Below are 19,107 nucleotides of genomic sequence, written 5' to 3'. Positions count from 1 at the left end.
CAGGGGTTAGTAGCAGCTACCTCATGGAGTTACTGTAAAGATCAAATGAGGTGATGCATGTCAGCTTACTAAGCACATAATACGTCACCTTACACTGTATTAAAATGCTCTCTTAGATCCTCACAATAACTCCATAAGACAAATGAGACATTCAACTGCTTTCCTGGTTTGCATTGTGTGGGACCTTAGCACAGGAGAAAAGAACTACTATGGGCATGAAGTCAGGGAAGACTATTCTAAAAACAAGACAGGGTGGGTAATCTTCTCATTCTTCATTTACTCCTATTTGGATAATGGAATTTCAAGTAGTCAACTTCCAACTATTCACACGCAGAATAGTTCTTTCTGACTGGGGCATCTAGCATGATCAGGTATGTGCTGAATAGCTTCCAGGTGCCCCATTCAGATCTATCTCCTCTTGTTTCTGCCCTCCTTCCTGCTCAGGGAGGCTGATCTGTATGTGTTGGCTCCCTTGCCCCCTGGCTTCTGACTGGGTTTGGCTAATGGAAAGCAGCAACAGGAGACCAGGAAAAGAGAGTGAGTTTGAGGTCTCCTTTGTTCTCAACTCCCCCTTTATGGAGGTGCCACTGGTCTGCTGAGTCCTGCCACCAGTCAAAGGTCATAAATCAGCAGTTCTACTCAACCCTCTCTATCTCAAGGTCCTTCCCCTGCCCTTTCAGGCTCTGGGTTGGTAACTGTGCTCTGGTTGTTACTGACCCCAATATACTGCACTTTCCTTCACGGGCTCCCTACACCCTGTCCACCCACCCTCCTTTTGTATATAAATCATTCATTACAGACTTTCCTTAAATTACACAATTTGAGCATGCAGTGTTTCTTAGGAGAATTAAAAAAACCCCACTGACACAACGTGCTTCATTCCCTCTGAATAAAGAAAGGTGTAGGAACCACATTGAGTGTCTATGAGGCAAGACAATTTACATCAATGGATATTTACACAGAACACAAAAATATGAGGCAATAGTTCTGATTTTAGTAATTTGAGTCTTCTCTCTCTTTCTTTCTCTCTTTTTTGGTCAGTCTAACTAAAGGCTTGTTAATTTTTTAAAATCTTTTTATGAGACCAAATTTGGTTTTGTTGATTTTCTCTATTATTTTTCTATTCTCTATTTCATTTATTTTTGCTTGAAAAAAATTTAATTTTCTTCCTTCTGCTTGCTTTGAATTTAGTTTGCTTTATTTTTCTAGTTTCTTGAGGTAGATTAGGCTAATAATTTGAGCTCTTCCTCCTCCTCCTCGTCCTCCTCCTTCCTTTTTAAACATATGCATTTACAACTATAAATTTCCCTCTAAGCATTGCTTTAGCTGCATGCTGAAATGTTAGTATGTTGCATGTTCATTCATCTCTAAATATCTTACCATTTCCATTGTAATTTCTCTTTTGATACAATTATTATTTTGAGGTGTGTTAATTCTATATACTTATGAATATCTTAAATTCCCTTCTGTTATTAATACCTAATTGTATTTCATTATGGTGGAAGGACATACTTTGTATGATTTTAATCCTTTTAAATTTATTGAGATCTGTCTTATGACCAAACATATGGTCTATCATGGAGACTATTTCATGTGCACTTGAGAAAAATGCATATTCTGCTGCTGTTGGGGAGAATGTTCTGTTAGATGTGTGATAGGTTTAGTTACTCAAGGAAACATTTAAACAAATAAAAAGTTGCTAGAGAGGGAAAAGGAAATATTATATCACTACTATGAGTTTGAAAGCAGTATCACTTGCCATTAATAGAAATACCAAGAAAACAAAAAATGTTAGTAAATTCTAGTGGGAGATTTTTGCCTGCTGAGGTCCCTGAGCCTTCAGTCACTCACTGTATGTTAAAAAGGAATATCAGTAGGTTATATGTTTTCTCACCAGACCAGCATTTTGTCTTTGGGCTTACTCAGAAATAAAAAGAGAATCAAGGTTATCTCATTCCAAATCTGTTTAGATTCTAAAGTAATTTCTTGTGCTGGCTCTATTTTAGAAAACAGACTGTTCTCACCTTTTAGAAATCTTTCTTTACAATTATTTTGCTTAACTGTTCCCAAAGGGCATTTAATAATGCCTGTTGAACTCCCATAGTATCTAGTGTTGGGTACCCATAAAGCACTCAATAAATTCTGCATGTAGCTGGCAAGAACTTATGATGTTCCATATTTAAGGAGTTTAACAGTATGGGGAGATGTTCTTAAGCCTCGCTATAACTTCAGATCCCCTTTTCTAATGTAATCTTTTTATTTGATACCTTGTCTCTGACTCTGTTTCCTGTCAGCCAAGACATGTTATCTGAGCAACTTCTGCCCATTTGTACCAAGTTTGTTTTCTTTAATGACAGCAGGGTTCTCAGAACTGTGCTTAAGGAGGTGAAATACCATCAGTTAGTTACTAGTGTTCAAAACAAGGTCCTAAAATGGAAGAATGATGACTTCTTAGCACTCCCTCAATTTCATCAATGTCCATCACAATACACTAATGGACTGAGGCAGGACATGTGTCAGGACAGATAGCCAAAGAGGGTGGCATATATTATAAAATGTTTGTATTTACTGCTTTTGTAAATTCTAGATTAAATAAAGCAGTAAAAGAATACTTCCATTTCTCAGATCATTGTCCAGAAGTAAAGTATGAAAAGCCTGAGACTGCAAAACTATAAGAGCTTTTGAGTCCTGTGGGCTTGATGTATGTTCTTCATTGAAGCAAAAAAATTTATTGTTTAAGTTTGCATGCTGATTGTATGATGGGGATCCTATGTTGACTGGAGCAGTTTAAGAATGAATTAACACTTAATATGGATACCATAGAAGGAGTTTACCCAGGGTTGGCTTAATGACCACTAAATTTCTTATGTACCTTCCTACTCGGAAGATCCTTACCCTATCAGAACAAGCACTCGGGCATATAAATTAACAAAAAAATTTCATCCAACGATGTAGTTAGAATATATTCAAAATGCACCATTAGTCAGGAAAACTAATGAGAACTGTATTCTATAAATACTAAAACGGCAAGGCGAATGTCAACAATCACTGGCATTGCAAGAATATTTTAGTCATCACTGACACATGCCCACTGATTACCAAACCCAACTCCTGCCTTCCTACAGGATTCTGACATGGGACTAGATCCTGAATTCGCCTTGTATCCTGCACTTGTATTACTGATAATTTACCTGCCTTATCCACCAGGCTATCAGTTCCTTAAGAAAAGGGACTATGACTCATTTAAATTTGTTTTGCCAGCAGCTTAACACAGTACCTGGTGGACTCATACACATTGCTGAAGTCCACTATGCTTGACTTTGACTTCACATTTCATTTCTCTTTCTTCTTGATGGCTGCCTGCAGTTCAGCTCTTAATCTGACATAGCATCATTTACAACTAAAGGAAAATGATATTCACTGGGGCCATGGATTTCTTATTTGATCAAAAAAGCTAATCACTGAGTAACATTAAATAAAACAGAAAACAACTTTTTAATCTTTGCTGAATGATAAATAAATTGAAGACAGAAAAATTCAGATTTGCCTAAGAGGTATACTGGGGAAGGAAACTGCTTGTTTTTCAAATATAACACATTCTTCAGTGAATTCACAAGTAGACTTCTTTAACTAGCAAGTTCCCCTAGTAAATTTCAGTATAATTCCATTTATAAAAATTATGATTATTCAGCTTTTAGAAGACATAACTCTTAAGTAAAGTAAAGTACATATGCAGAAGCACAAGATGTATTATATTTCCCTAAACTTCACTTCTGGCTTATTAATAAATGTGACTGAATTCCACATTTATTTACCAAAGATCTTAAAAGTAATTTTAGTTTAATAGCTAACCTTCTCGTGATGTGTTATATTTTACAGAGGCACTCACTGCAGTGCTATAAAAGACCATGTTTTCCTGTACCACAGTTTCTAGGTTTTAACTCTATCCCAGTCGGCATTAATTTGTGGAGTTTTTGACAGGTAACATACTGTACTCTGCAAGAGCCAAACGCAAACTCGGCACTGATATTCTAAACGTCTGATACTGCAGACGTTTAAACTTGAGATGTAATCCATCAGAAGTCCACTTTATTGTCTGAAATACTTCTGAGTGCTAGCATCCCTTATAATGCACCTTTTCCTCATTTGTCTTGCTCATTATACTCACATTAGGAAAAAATGAAACAGCCTCACACAGATCCAGGGTTGGTTAAGAATAACAAAAATTCTCAGAATGGCAACAGATCATTTTCCTTTCTCTTTATTAGCTGATTTGAAGCTTACCCTAAATTGGAATATAGTCTCAAAATCTCAAAGCAGCTAGTGACTGAAATGATTAACCTTTTAAATACAATAGGTTCATTTGCTGTTTGCTTGGCATATCACTCTTCTCTCCCTCCATTCTAACACTGAAACTTACTAGGAATCTTCAAATATAGAAACCCAACTTTTAGCTGTGGAGGGCCCGGCCCCCAACCAGTCACCTTGATGGCCAGGCCTGCTGGAGTCAACTTCTCCACATTTCGCTCGTTGAGGCAATCTTCTCCCATCAAAGACGTGAGGTGCTGCAGACATTCTGCATGGCCCTGCGCTGCGGCAATGTGTAAGAGATTGTTTCCGCTTTCATCATGAATTTTGTCTAGATTGTCGGCAGCTAGGTGTGGCTGAACACAGAGTGAGAGGAGAAAACTTAAGTCAATAAACCACAAGGAGATGCTGCGGGGGTTTTGCTCCGGGCACTGGGAAGAAGAGATGAGCTTCCAGAAGCTCTGATGGCAGCCATGGGGATCTAATAAGTCAGAACTCCTTGCAATTAATTCTCATGATTTTCAATGACATTTTTGTTATACTGCGCTTTAGAACATGAATGCTCAAGTGACTTATCTTCATGGGAGACATGTGACAGACAAGAGTCAGCAAGTCTGTAGCGGTTCCAAGCTGGCTTTCTAACAACTGCGATGACACTTAAGGGTAACTGGCAGCTTCCCTGGCTGTCTCCTCTACTCCTGCTAAGTTCTGAGGGCTGGGCTGTGTTTTATTCCCTGTTGGAGGTTTGTTAAATGAATGAACTACCTGTCTTAACCATCTGCATTGCCTTGAACTATGGAGAGCTGGCTCTGACAGCTAGCTATGTGATGAGTGCTGCAGACAGTGCTCCCACGGGTACCTCTAGACACTTTCATCCCTAAACAAACTCCTGGGGCATCTGGAGGCTACCTGGCCTTTGGTTTCCTCACCTCTAGTGAAGTTCAGTCCCCTGAGTATAAACTCGTTGATAAAGACCGTTGGGTAAAACTGAGAGGTGTTATCACTTGGGAAACATAAAAACACAGGAAAGACAAAAGAAAGGAATGAACCAAGGAGAAATAGAGAGGAAGAGCCAGGAGAAATGGAAAAGACATCTTCAGGAGATGAAAAAAATATTACTTTACTTAGTAAAACTGTTCAATCATATCATCCTATTATAACACTAAGATGTGTGATAACAGACCAAGCGCATTATACTTATCTACACATGGCTCTACCCTAAGTAGAATCACACTGCCAAGATGTGATGATTTTCTTGAATGAGACTTTAATTAACACCACAGTGTCAGCTCAGGCTTACTACTGTTTGATCCAAGTCTGGAAGCCAGGAAAGAACAACGTAGGCAGATGGAATGTGATTGCAGTTTAGTTTTCTCTGAGCCTAAGCAGAACAGACTTTTCTTACATCATATTACTCTGTGTCTAGAGTCTTTGGAAAAGCTTCTTCATTCTCCCTAGTCATGCAGACCTGGAACTAAAAAAAACTCTGTGGGTCAGAGGGCAGTCAAGCTCCAGGGTAAGTTTCTATCTGCAAATGCTTTCAAACATCCTGGTCCAAGTCTTCTGAATAATGATCAGAATAAAACAGAAGACCCTCTGTTCATGTATCTGGCAGGTCCCCCATCAGCAAGGAATTGACATCCCCACAAATAACTGAGTGAGAGCATTGGGAACCATTTGAAAAGCAAAAAAGAAAGACATTAAGATTCATATTAAAGAAAGTGCTGGGCTTTTTTCGTTTTGTTTTTGTTTTAGACTCTGTGTCCTTATTCCAGTTGAATTCAGGCAAAGTTCAAGTGAAATAACACTCTCCTTTATAGCCAATTGTTTTTCCTTGTGCTATCCACCTAACTTATAATTTTAAAACTCAAAAGTCACATCTCCCAACCAAAGCCACAAGTAGAGATTAAACAAAAATTGGAACAAAGGCATCATCATTCTGTTACTAATGAATGGAGTTGATAAAACTGGAGTCTCTAGATTGTTAACATGTATACAGAATTAATTCATACTTACCAGGAGAGATATTTGCCCTTCTTTAACGATGTTCAGGATGCTTTTTACTTTTTTCAGGTACTCACTCCTTTCTTCTGGGCCTTGGGAGCTGGTCCAGTTCATGCCACCGATCTGCTCCTCTAGTTTGGGGTCTGGTGCTGAGGACTGCAGATGGAAGGTCCTGAGCTGGCAGTCTGGCATTGCCTTGTCAAGTTTCCGACCATGAGGCTCACTAAAGGTCTTATTTGGGAGGTCCTTACTCTGCTTTTCAGGCTCATAGGCAGAGCCACATTTAACCAGAGGAGGAGAACTCTCAGATTCTTCAGTGGAGAGCTTCTGCTGGTCACGGACGACAGAGGATGATTTTCTCAAGTGAGGGCTTTTCACAGGAGAGAGAACACAAAATGGTGTCATGTTGGACAGTGAGTTCTCAGCATTTCCTGTCGAACAGGCTTTGCTAGAAAGGCCATTGATGCTTGTGCATAAACCCAAAATTCTTTTTTCTGAAGTCACCTTGGTAAAAGAGGCAAGCTGTTGACTGGATTTAATGTAAGGCACATCCAGAATCTCATCCATGTCGAGGTCATAATGCTCCAGTTCGCCCAGCAAGGGGCTGGGTTCCGTGCTCTTAGTTTGAGGGCTGCTCTCTCCATCTCTGGGGCTGAGCTCCTCAGGCTGGGGGCCTGGGTCAGAATCACCCCCTTTCTGATACTCTGCCTTCTGGTTCTTTTGGTCATCACTTTCATTGTTCTCCAGAGTCTCTGGCTGATGTTTCAGTGGGGACACTCGCTTCACTGGGCGGAACTTACTGTATACATCGGCGATTCCCGTGGGCTTCTGTGTGTTTGTAATAAGAGTTGAGACACTGCAATTCCAGCTAGAGCTAGAAACTGTTTTAAAATAAATTAAAAGAGGGGACTATTAAAAACTGTTTTAAAATAAATTAAAATAGGGGACTGTCTGAAACACTGAAAATAGCGTGGCCATGCAGGCAGACATGGTCCACTCAAGTAATGCTCAAAGGAAGCCCAGGGACGAATTAAGGACGAAGCTCAAAGGGGACGAATTAAGAGAGAACGTATATCATAAAACAAACAGTTCATACTTACCATTGAAAAACAGTCAATGGTAAAAGAAAGTTATGACATATTGGCTCAAAATTAATTCAAGTAATAATAATAGTGAAGGCAGACAGCTAAAGAAAACAAACCCAGACAGATACTCGGGTTTATTTCCTGGGTGGTGGCACCTCCTTGATAGTATTTTGATACTTGCCATCACCCTGAAAAAGAGAATTGGAGGATAGGATCCTTTGTGTTAAATGAACTTCCAAACTAATCCAGGGAGAGAAGGGATGTATGTGCATATGTGCACACACGCACGGGTATACTCTGAAAGCTTACGACGACGTCTCAGAGAACGAAGGGATAAATGGTTTAATATTGGGCAAACTTAAACTGATACCTATTGGGTGATTCCCTAGGTGATTTGTTAGGTGGATTAGGGAAAGAACGGGAAGGAATGAAGGGGTCAGGACTGACTGGACCATGGGAGATAAGCCATGGTTGAGTTCATCCCACCGCAGACTGAGTATTCCGGTAAACCATTGCTCATGGCCATTCAACAGTACTTTCTGGCATATGACACAGCAACATAATGCACTAGCTTTACACGGGAACGTGCTCTTTAAGAGTCACTGCTGCTCTCGGTCATTTGGAAAGCAGGAAATGAACAGGAGGAGAAGGAAGGTGCAAAGGGAGGGTGAAGTAGGCAGACTATTTGTTTTTCTTCTCACTTCTTGCAAAGTTTAGATGAAGACTGTATAGTCTGCGTCCAAGTGCCTGGCTGAGACGGAGTGTAACGGGAGGTGAAAGGTAAGCACCACCTCCTCCCGCAGTGTGGCCGCCTCATGTGACCGGCTGCCCCTTCCTCCCTCAGCCTCGATGACACCACCTCCTCTCTGGGACACTCCCTTGACTACGAAGATGACCCCGCACTCTTGGTAGCTTGCAGCCCACCAGTTTACAGATTCCTACTCCCTTCCCACTGAGGTTACACCATCCCCCATCAAAGGGGTGAGGTTTCAGGACATGCCCTCTAACTAGGCATCTCCCATCACTCTCTCCTCTTCTGCAACAACAGCAGGTGGGAAGTATTTAACCCCAAAGCATGTGTATGTGTCTGTTCTTTGCTATGGAGCACAACCAAAAAGTAAAGGAGCTAAGACGAGGGTGTACTCAGGTCTGTAACTTCTGCAACAGTCCCTGGCTACCATTGATTCTTGGGGTGAAAGCAGCATATAAATTATGAAACGTTCCCCAAATTTAGACCCTTGGTCATTCTTCGTCCTACTGCTATGTGTTCTAAAAGGATTCAGATAAGTTCTGGAACCAAAATAAGCAGGTGAGAGTGAGTGTTCTAAGACTAAATGCTATGTACCTATTTATTGGTGGGTGAGTTCTTTACCCCAAATGGACCACAATTTTGTTTGTGGTTTCAGAGGGTCTGCACGAAGCAGTCCTTCTCTGAGGACTTTTGGGAATCTAAGAGAATACTGTGAGCTGTGGAGGGAGGACTGGACTCTGTCCAGTAAGAAACAGGTATTAACAGAGAATGTTCCAGAAGGGAAGGAAGGTGTCTAGATGCTCTTAAGCTGCTGCTTCTCTTGCCTTCTGCTGGCTCTGGTTCTCAGTTGTATACAGTACTTGGCACAGAGCAGACAATTAACAAGTGCTAGTATCTGAATTTGAATCTCACTTTGTCCAACGCATTAAATTTCTTTTTAAATGCCCAAAGAGCATCCTTCTCAGGGATTTACAGCTTAATTTCACAGGAGACAAAAGTCCTGTTAATAAACTCAGAGGAGTGGTAATCACCAATGAGAGCTAGATTTTCTAGTTATTTATGAAATGTAAATAGGCAAAGGCAAAGACTAATTCCTGTTGGCCCATTATAAATTTAAAAGTCTTTCTATCCTTTATATGTCCTTTTCTCCCTCAAAGTGTAAAGCTAATTTTTGCCAAGCCTTTCTCTCTTCCTTTCAAGAATATATGGTTACTCACTTATTTAAACCAACAGAAAAATTGTGGACACAGAGTTTATAAATGTAAATATGCCTTAAATTTTATCCATCAATTTTCTGAAAACCTTAAGATGTAGTAGGAAAAAAAATATATATTTCTTAACATTTCTGAGATACATACTTATTATTAGGGATAGCATTTGCTGGTATTTTCCAATTACCTTCATTTTTTGGAAACTTCTTGATTATGTGCATCTCAGAATGCAATACAAAATTTTTAAGGCCACATAACTTAGTGGGCCAATACAACGAGAGCATTGTACCAATATATTTATGTATCATATAAGGTCGTGGGTTCAAAGGGCTACTCTTTTATGTTGGCTTTATTTACATGTGAAATTTTTTCCAAGTGATACAGGGAAATGGATACCATATGTTTCCCAGCTGTTTTCTTCTGACAGGAGCCATTAAGAATGCTCTATGGAAATGAATTCTGTCTGAGTCTTATGAAAACACTTCTTTCCACAGAAGAGCCCAGAAACTGAAGAAGGGGCATCAACATTAGGCTCGTTGTCCTCCTTATTCAAACCTATCACTCTTTTTTAGGCTGAGAGGGAAATCTGTGCTTTCCAGTCTGTGTCTTGACTACCTGGAAAAAAATCCCAGTTATGAAAAGTGGATTAGATAACAGGTTTTTGTGAGAATGCTCTAATTTATTACTATATCATATACCTGTCTGAGGAGAAGGACAATTTTATGTATATAGATATATATATATATATACACACACACATATATATATCTATATACATAAAAGATAAAATGCAACTAGTTTATTTCTCCTAAGCTGGGAAAACGGGTATTTTAAGCACAACACAAGTAAAAGGGCCCTTAATGACAGGCAAGATTTTCACTTCGATTCTGTAAGTTTACCAAAAATTCCACTTATACTGTTGCTCTACCCCGACCCCATGATACACTTCTTACAATGCATGGAAACAAAGATCAGACTAACTAGGGCTTATAGGAAGATTTTGAGGCTAAACTTGTTTCCTGGAAATCATGAATAAATACTTCACATGTTAAAATTTAAATCCCTGCAAATTTTATCGATTATTTTATGAGATCTTTACAAGCGCTGTGAGAAGAGTCTGTGTCTAATTTACCTCTCTATCCCTCAAAGCACCCAGCAAATTGCTTTACATGAGTAGGTTCTCAGTGACTGTTTTGGGTGAGTGGATTCATTTTTAACATCTTATGAACATAAACATGCCCAATATACCTTAAACCTGTCTACCTGATTACGGCACAAAGTTTCTAAAATGGTCAGTAGGTAAATGGAAATGCATTTGAGGTTGATTTGTAGACCACAGTTCCCTCTTCCAATCTAACTGGCATTTGGAATGTCTCTGATCTCCAGCAGGGTATTTCCAGTTGCCTGCTGACCATCCACGGGTCACCATTTATTCAACAAGCATTTAATGTGAGCCTGGGATGTGCACGTTATGTGTAACAGGTAGCATGTTCTGATCCAGGGGTCTTATCACCCCTACCCTCACCTGCTTCTTGCCTTCCCCCTCCTCATCCAAAGCACACACACATGCATATGCGCGCACACACACACACGCATATGCACACACACACTCTACTCTGTCTTCCTTAAACATATTCCTCACATACCTGGCCTGAATCACATGACCATGTATGCAGCCTCCCAAGCAATCCATCTCCAAGGCATCCCTGCCCCTCATCCCTTAGGCACCAAGTCCTACGTAGCTTGATCCTAAATCCTTCTTTAATCTGGTCGCTCTATTCATCTTATTTTACTGACTAGACCCTTCCACAGCCCCTGCAGGGTGTCTTTTCTTCTTTGGTTTCCCTTTTGATCCTGAGTAATCCCCTCTTTAGATAAGTCTGATTTTGTCACTTCTTAGCTCAAAAACCTTGAAGAGGGCTTGTACTGCCTAAAACAATATTTCCCCCTATGTGGGACACATACCCCTGCAGTATCTAAGATGGTGCACAGGAACCATAAATCCCCCTGACTTAGAGAGTAAGCAAGCTATATACCTTCAACTCTTTCTTCCTCTTAATTAATTTAAGGACTCTCAGTTTGGTGCTGCAGTGACTTTAACTCCTCTCCAAAACTTACAAACTCCCTTCAGAATAATGAAACTGTGGGCCTTTAGCTCAGAGACTTTCATAAGCAAAGAGTTAGCAGAAATGCTTTATTTTCATCACATTCATTTTAATGATGTCCTTGAATTTACTGCAAGTGACATTGATTTTTTACTTACAACACTGACATAAAGTTTCTTCCAAAAACAAATATGCTTAAAAGTAAATGGTTTTAGAAAAATAAGTTAAAAATAATAGTACAAGTGGTTTATAGGTCAAACAAAAATAAGAGAGGTTGTGGAAATACTACTTAAAACAACTAAGCTTTGGGAAGCCCTGACTTTCAGGATAGTAGCTAAATTCTTTATCATGGTAGGCATCAGCTCTTTTATTTATTTTCTAATTTATCTTCTCATCTCAGCACCACCATTCTCACGTCACTAATTTTTCTCTGCATTTCCATCGCTAAACTCACCCCCTTCTGGATACCCCAGGTCCTTCCTTCTCTTCTCCTGCCTTTGGGCAAGTTCGCCCTCTCCTACGACACCTTTGCTGCCTTCTCTGCCTAAGATGGAAGCTCATCTGCCAGGATTCCCCTCAGGTGTTACCTCCTTGGTGCATTTCCTCTGAATTTCCCAGGGAATCGTTGTCCTTTGCTTCTCAGTGTCCTGAGATACATCCGCCCATACCTAGAGTCACGCGTTTATAAAGCTCTGTTTCAACAATTCACTCATGCATCTGTCTCACCTTCTCTCTTGAGAGTCCCTCAAGGGCAAGGATGGCTCGTGAACCTCCTTGTGTTTATAACCAGCCCTCTGTCTAGCACAGCATCTCCCAGATATTGGGGCTCAAGGACTAAACCTTTTAAAGAATATATGAATGAAGGGGGAGGGAGGGAGCAGGAGGGGGGAAGAAGGAACAAAGGAATATGCTAGACCAAAGATGCAAAGTATACTACATACATATGAGTCTTGTCACAATGAGTCACTCTCGCCACATTTTGGACACACTGAGTGTGTTGAATATTTCAAAGACAGTCTTGGTAAAGCTATTGAAGATGTGCTGCCTATCAAAGTATTTTCATGTATTTCCTAAGTTCTAAGCCAAAACTTCTTCATCTGTAAAATAAAGGGGTTAGACACATGATTGCTAAGACCTGACCCACCTCTAAATTTCTATGACTATATGGAATGTCTACAAATAACAGGGCTCTTTATTCTGAATGACTCACTATGAAACACTATAATTCTTCTGGATCCACGTTATTTCAACAGATCCTCACAAATTTATAATTATGAGGCTAAGCTGATTGCTGACACAGAACAACTCTTTGGCTCTTGGGACTGATAAATTAGTATTTTCTTAGGAAGATAATGTACAGTTTGCTATTGCAACGGTGGATCCAATTTTCAAGACTGAACGTCAGTGCTGGCTCCCAAAATGCCTATTTTACTTCTAAATATGGAGTTTTGTGTCCATATTAGAAAATTAGGTTTAGACATCAAGAAGAGGAAGAAAAGGATGTGTCTTTAGGATAAAATACTGTGTTCCTACTATTTATTATTAGAAGTGAAAGGAATACTATTTTCCTTGAGAAACAAAATGGTCAGCTTTAGCTGTAATTGCCTTAAAATGTACACAACAATGAACTTCACTTCTACAGCTGCTGGAAATCTAGGCACCTTCAAGGACATGACTTCTAAGTTCTCCAGGATTCCATTTCCTTCCATTTTTATACCTAAGAGAGGGATGTTGTGAAAGATTAGGAGGGTCAATGCTAGAGTCAAGAGTTTCCTTAATCCGATGTAAATGAAATCCATCCTGGGCTTACTCCTCACAAACACTTCAGGTTCTAAGGCGTGGTGACAGGTATACTTATCTCATGACAACAAGAAGACGGGTATGGAGCCTGAGTGAAGACTACTTGCTGGGTGCTCTTCTGTACCACCCTTGGAGACTAGATTGGAACCTGATCCAAGAAAGGGTTGGGTTAACTCTGAATCTGGAGTACTGTGTCAGGCCATGATATTGGGAAGAGCCAGTGGGTGTGAGAAGTGTTCGCATGGAGTTGTTTGCTCATCCCTTTCTTTGGTGTCACAGACCCTTTATTGATGGTGTTGTGAGGCTGAAGGGCAAGTACAGAGGACTTTCTTATAAAAATATCAACCAATGATTTATTCACATTGAGTTGTTAAAATATTATTGGAAAAGATTCATTGATGTGGTTCTAAACTTCCTAAGTGGCTGCTGATATAAAGCAGCTGTAGAAAGTCAGATTTCCCAGTTTCCCAAGTTTCCTAATTCCCAGCCCAGCCCAGAACTGTCAAGACCTGCTCACATCACTTTGTACCCCATCTGCACCCATTTCTTTATTGTGTAAAAACTCACAGAAATACTCAAAAGCCCTTGCTACCTTGGGTAGAAAAGATACTTCTTCACCAAAGACGCATGTTCTATCATGAAATCAGACTCAATATTTTGACAAGTTTAAACCTTTGGGCCTTGAAAGTATGGTTCCCATAGAAGACAAATGAGTGATTCTGAAGAAAGCACATGGTTTCAGAGTTATTCCGTCGCCTAAAAAGCATGCTGACCTTCACTCTGACATCAGCAAAACCTCTTGAGTGGATTAAGTCTCACATCCACTCCAGGCCCACTACCAGATTTCCTTTGTTTTTTCCTCTCTCAGTGCTGAATTATATAGAGAGATACACATCCAAGGATGGTGCAGAGGCTCATCAAGCAGAGAAGTGTGGAAACAGGGGAGAACTGGCTCAGTGTGGTTTCTGGAAAGTGCAGAACCACGCTTACCAGTTTTAACTGAAGGTGGCAATGTTCTACAGTGCTGATCTGTCAAGGGCAGGAAACACCAAGATACTGCTCCTTGCTAAGGGAACAAGAGGCAGATGGGGGAGGTTTGAAAAATCCCTATCCGCTACCCTCTACTATCCAGCTCCAACAGATGGCTCCCAGAATGCCATCAGTAAAATGTTTATTTTCCTCCTCGATGTGAAGTCATGTATCCACATTAGGAATACAACTTTAGACACAAGAAGAGAAAAGGGGGTATATACCTTTAGGGTGCATGAGTGTTTGCTTTTTTTTTTTTTTTTTTTTTTTTTACGAAACATTAAATGAATTCTATTTTCCAGAAACAAAGTGGTAAGTGTATGAAACCTAGTCCCACTTTGAGAGGGACGCACCTCGAGGTCTGGAGGGGAGGAGAAATGGGAGGAAGAAGTAGCCCAGCCTGCAGCCTCCTCTTCCTCTGGGCAGCCCCGTGGGGTCCGCCCAAGCAAGCTGGTGGCCGGGTGGAGTTCTCCATTACAGGCTGCAGAGAGGACAGGGGAGGTGCAGGGACGCAGCAAAGTGCAGATAGAGGCCCCTGCAGGACAGAGCCTGGCAGAGCCGCGCTGCTGCCTCCTTTCCTACTGCCATTCGGTACACGCTTCTCAGGCACTGTTACAAACAATGAAAAAACCCAAAACACTTACGTGTGTTTTAAAAGTTCCTCCAAATGCTATTTATTAATTAGAATTTTCCTAAAATGTCCTCCATCGTTAAAATAACGAATACAATATATTTGTGTAAAACTTCCTATGTTTCTGACCACAAGTCAAGTGTATGATGTCACTAGACGTTTTTACAACAACTCCGGAGGATGGATGAGCAGTGCTTCCGTATTCTCACTTGAAAATAAATGCGAACTGAGGGAGTTTCAAGTGTTACATGGAAAATTACATACTATGCTGACTGCTCAACCAGGACTGAGGTTCCCTGACTCCAACTTTCTCTCCATAACACCGCAGAACTGCCTTATCAAAAGTAAAAGTATTCCCTAAACATGCAATTCACATTTTCTCTATTTGGGTCACATGTAGGCAATGGAATTCCAGAAACCAGTAGTAAAACCTGGTTGTACTCATTTCAGATTCATTTTAAGCTAAATCCCAAACTGTGCTCTCTGCCGAGATTTTGGTAACCACTGTATGAAGTAACATTAGGAAAATGGTTTTTAATAACAACTTTTCTTAGAAACAGTTGAGTGGAAGAATTTCCCTACTTTGTTTATCTTTAGCAGCATCAGCCTAAATTTAGAGTCATCTTATCACGGAAAATTTGTTCTGATTTCAGCTGCCAATTCTTTCAACTGGTTAAAGGTGGCAATTTCTTTCCAATATAAGCAAGACATATAGGAATATAATAGAGCTTGTTCAGAAGTGCTAAAGTAATTGGCAGAATGCTAAAAGACTCTTACAGGGTCCACTCATTCCACAAACATCTGCTGAATGTTCTCTGTGCACATGGCTGTAGGGGTACAGAGGGGAATGAAATAGACATAATCACTGTCCTTATGGGGCAAGCAGACAGTCAAGCAAGTATACAGATGAATGAGAAATTACAAAATGCAGAGTGATTTGATGGAAACAAGTAGGGTCCTGGAATAGAGAACAGCCGAGAAGCCTTATCATGGAGATGACATGTAAGCCAAGACCTGAGGATGAGAAGAAGACAATTATGAGGATCTGGGGGAAAATACAAGAGAAAAGACGATTCTGTGAAGATATGGGTAGAAGGAAGCCCATTCTCAAATGCCTAATGCAGGAGAGAATCTGGCAGGTTCCATAGTTCTTCTATCTAGAGCAGAGTGAGCTAGGGTGAAGGAGATCAAAGATGAAGTTGGGGGAGGTTGTCAGGGGCCAACTCATTTGAGGGTTTTATGGACCACAAAAAGGAGTTTGGGTTATATTTTAAGTGAAATAGGGTATTCTTAGGGGTGCTTCACAGAGAATGAAATGGCCTGCTTTACATTTAAAAATATATCCTTGTGCCTCCTCTGGGGGAAATATGGGGTGTCAAGGATTGATGGTGAAGAAAGAAGTCAAAGTATTCGTTCATGGTTGTTAACCCAATGAAACATAAAGGTGGCCCGGCCTGGCTGGGGGCTGTTGAGTTGGAGATAAGTGGACAGATGGAGATAGCCTTTGAGCACAGACAACTCAGGACCTGCTGATAGATGGAGGTGGAGATGAGGGAGAGGCAGAATCCTGGCTTCGGCCACCGAGTGGATGTTTCAGTAAACTGAGTGCTGATTGCTGAGGGGGGGTCTGAGGAGGAACAGGTTGGGGATGGGGATTCAAGAATTCCTCTTCATAATTCCACAAGGCATCCAATGGAGATATTGAGTGGGTCATTAATTAGGAGGCTAGAGTGATGAGGTGAGTAGCAGCAGCAAGTAGAGGGCATGTGAAGCCATGAGAATGAATGAGCTATCAACCCAGAGAGACTTAGAGATTGAGAGGAGAAAGGATCCTACTGAATACTTCCATACCACTTGGATATGTAAAGGTCAAGTAGAGAAAGGAGAGGAGTTGCGAAGGAGACTAAGGAGATGTAAGAGTGTTAGAAGAAAAACAAGAAGAGAGGTAGTATCACAAAGCCATGGGAGGAGAATGTTTCCAGAAAGGCACGGCCAATAGCCTCAAATAACACAGCAATGCCAAGCAAGATGAGAACATCAGTGTCAATGGATTTGACCAACTGGAAGTTGTGACCTTCCCAAAAGAGGTGGAAGCCATACTGGAGATATTTAAGGTGAACAGGAGGTGGAGGACTATAGATCGAGGTTCCGTTAACTCTCTAAAGCATGTTGGCTATAAGTGGGGCCTGGGGTGGGAAGAAAAAGGAGCAGAGAATTAGGGTGGAGCCACCAGAGCAGTATTGTTTGCTCGTTTTTTAAGACAGGAAATAATTAGAGAGTGTTTGTATGGTTCAGATAAAAGAGGAATCAAATATCCAGAGAATATCAAAGTGTCAAACCAAATGAAGAGAAACAAAGCAGCTGTCCCAAAGCTCAATTATGATACAAAACCCAAAGAAGTTGGCTTCCTTTTCACCTCTTTACACATTCAATCATCCATCCTACCTCAGGTGTATATGTAGCAACAGCAGTAGGCACTGGAGATACCATAATGAACAAAATTACCCAAAAGAGATTTTATTTAGTCTACTAGAGAAAACTGATATTAAACTACATTACCAATAATTTTTAAAACAGATATTTAAAGAGGTGGAAAAGTACAGGGAGTTGGGAGATAATATAGTAAGTTGGGAGAGGGGTTCTAATATAATCTAGGCTTGCACTGTCCAAATAGGAGCCACTAGACACCTGTGGCTATTAGGCACTTAAACTGTGGCTGGTGGTACATATCAAAGTGATAATAGTTTTGATTTATTGGGATAAATATAAGGTATTATTAAATTAATCTCATATACTTATATTTTTTAATATGACTACTAGAAGAAGTTTAAATTATGGAAATGGCGTACACTACATTTCTACTGAACAGCGGTGGTCGCGGGAGTAGGGTGAAGGGCTGTGAGGAGGTGACCTTGGAGGCGAAAGGAGAGAAGGAAGGACGTGTCACGTGAAAGAACACAGCACATTTGAGGAAGTGAAGCAGGTCCCTTGATGAGACTGGCAGGTAGAAGGCAGGAGGAGAGTGGCATGCGAGGAAGCTTGCTGATCCAGGAGAAGAGTGCTTGAAGACCAACCACATAAGAGTTTCCCACTAAGAGAGTTTCCCACTGTGTATCTTGAGAACCATCTTGGGGAACTATTGCTTGATTCTGAGCACAGAGTGACATGATACCTCATCAGGACGTTGGATTAGCACCAAACGTGGCCTAAGTCAGCACTTCTCAAACTCAAATATACACAAATGAGTCACCTGGAGAGCTTGTCAAGATACAGATTCTGATTCTGGAGTCTGGAGTAAGGCCTCAGGGTCTGCATTTCTAACAGGCTTCCCAGTGATGCTGGTGGTGCTGGTTCCAGTCTCGGAGTGCACTGTGAGATGCAAGGGCCTGAGCAATCGATGCCACAGAAGGGTCTGGACTTTTGGAGATGATTCTTTACTCTCTCCGAGGATCCTTCAACTATGAGATTCTAGGATTCTGTTTCTATTACTTGAGTTTTTTAGGATTTTTTTTTTTAGGGGAAGAGTCAGGGCAAAGAAGGTATGTGGACAAAGCACGCTCATTTTAAATGGGAAGAAATTGCCCACTGGGAGACAAAAGAAAAAGGATACACTTTCAGCAGGAAGTGGGGTGCTCTCAGAGACTCTATGAAAATCCAAAACCAGTAATAACCCTCCCTCTCCCCAATCCTACTGTTGCCTTGATTGGGAACATGGGGCAGGGAAAACCACTTCCTCCTAATGACAGGATTGACTTCTGAGAAGGAAGTCACTGCGGGGTCCCACAAGGTGAAAGGCACTTTGCTTCTGTACCAGTTTTTCCTTGTTCCTGTGCTTCATTTCTTCCCCTTCCTGCCTCCACGATGCTTTTCTCTCTACTTCTGAGTTCTCATCTTTCCTTTTGCCTATTCCCTTGAACTCATTTCTACCAAGAGATCTCCCCACCAGTTTTGAGGGGGGAGGTATGTTTCTTAGAGTCCAGTAAAACCTAAACATGGGAAACGAGACTGGGTCTCTTTCCCAGAGTTTTCTCTTCCTCTAGTACTGCCTCATTCCTGACTTTGTTAACTCTACAACCTTCTAGAAAGTCAGGGAGCTAGGGGACTTAGATCAGCTCGTGCTTTGTGACCACCTAGAGGGGTGGGATAGGGTGGGTAGGAGGGAGGGAGACGCAAGAGGGAAGAG

General features: G+C 40.9%; 1 protein-coding gene across 4 annotated transcripts in view; it reads right to left on the bottom strand.

Moving 5' to 3' along the window:
* Positions 1-19,107, bottom strand: part of SNCAIP (synuclein alpha interacting protein) — a 155,415-nt gene that overhangs the window by 33,723 nt on the left and 102,585 nt on the right. For 3 of the 4 annotated variants that reach the window (XM_060091888.1, XM_060091886.1, XM_060091887.1), the window contains exons 4-5: positions 6,325-7,193; positions 4,485-4,664 (exon numbers count right to left, since the gene is read on the bottom strand). The exons of the other annotated variant lie outside the window; for it this stretch is intronic. In XM_060091888.1, the coding sequence (XP_059947871.1) occupies positions 4,485-4,664; positions 6,325-7,193 (1,049 nt within the window). The remainder of the gene's footprint in view (positions 1-4,484; positions 4,665-6,324; positions 7,194-19,107) is intronic. 4 annotated transcript variants of the gene reach the window in all.

This window comes from Mesoplodon densirostris, chromosome 3, assembly GCF_025265405.1.
Source record: "Mesoplodon densirostris isolate mMesDen1 chromosome 3, mMesDen1 primary haplotype, whole genome shotgun sequence".
NCBI lineage: Eukaryota > Metazoa > Chordata > Mammalia > Artiodactyla > Ziphiidae > Mesoplodon > Mesoplodon densirostris.
Note: the sequence above shows the minus strand (reverse complement) of the source record. Positions and strands in the feature narration are given on the sequence as shown.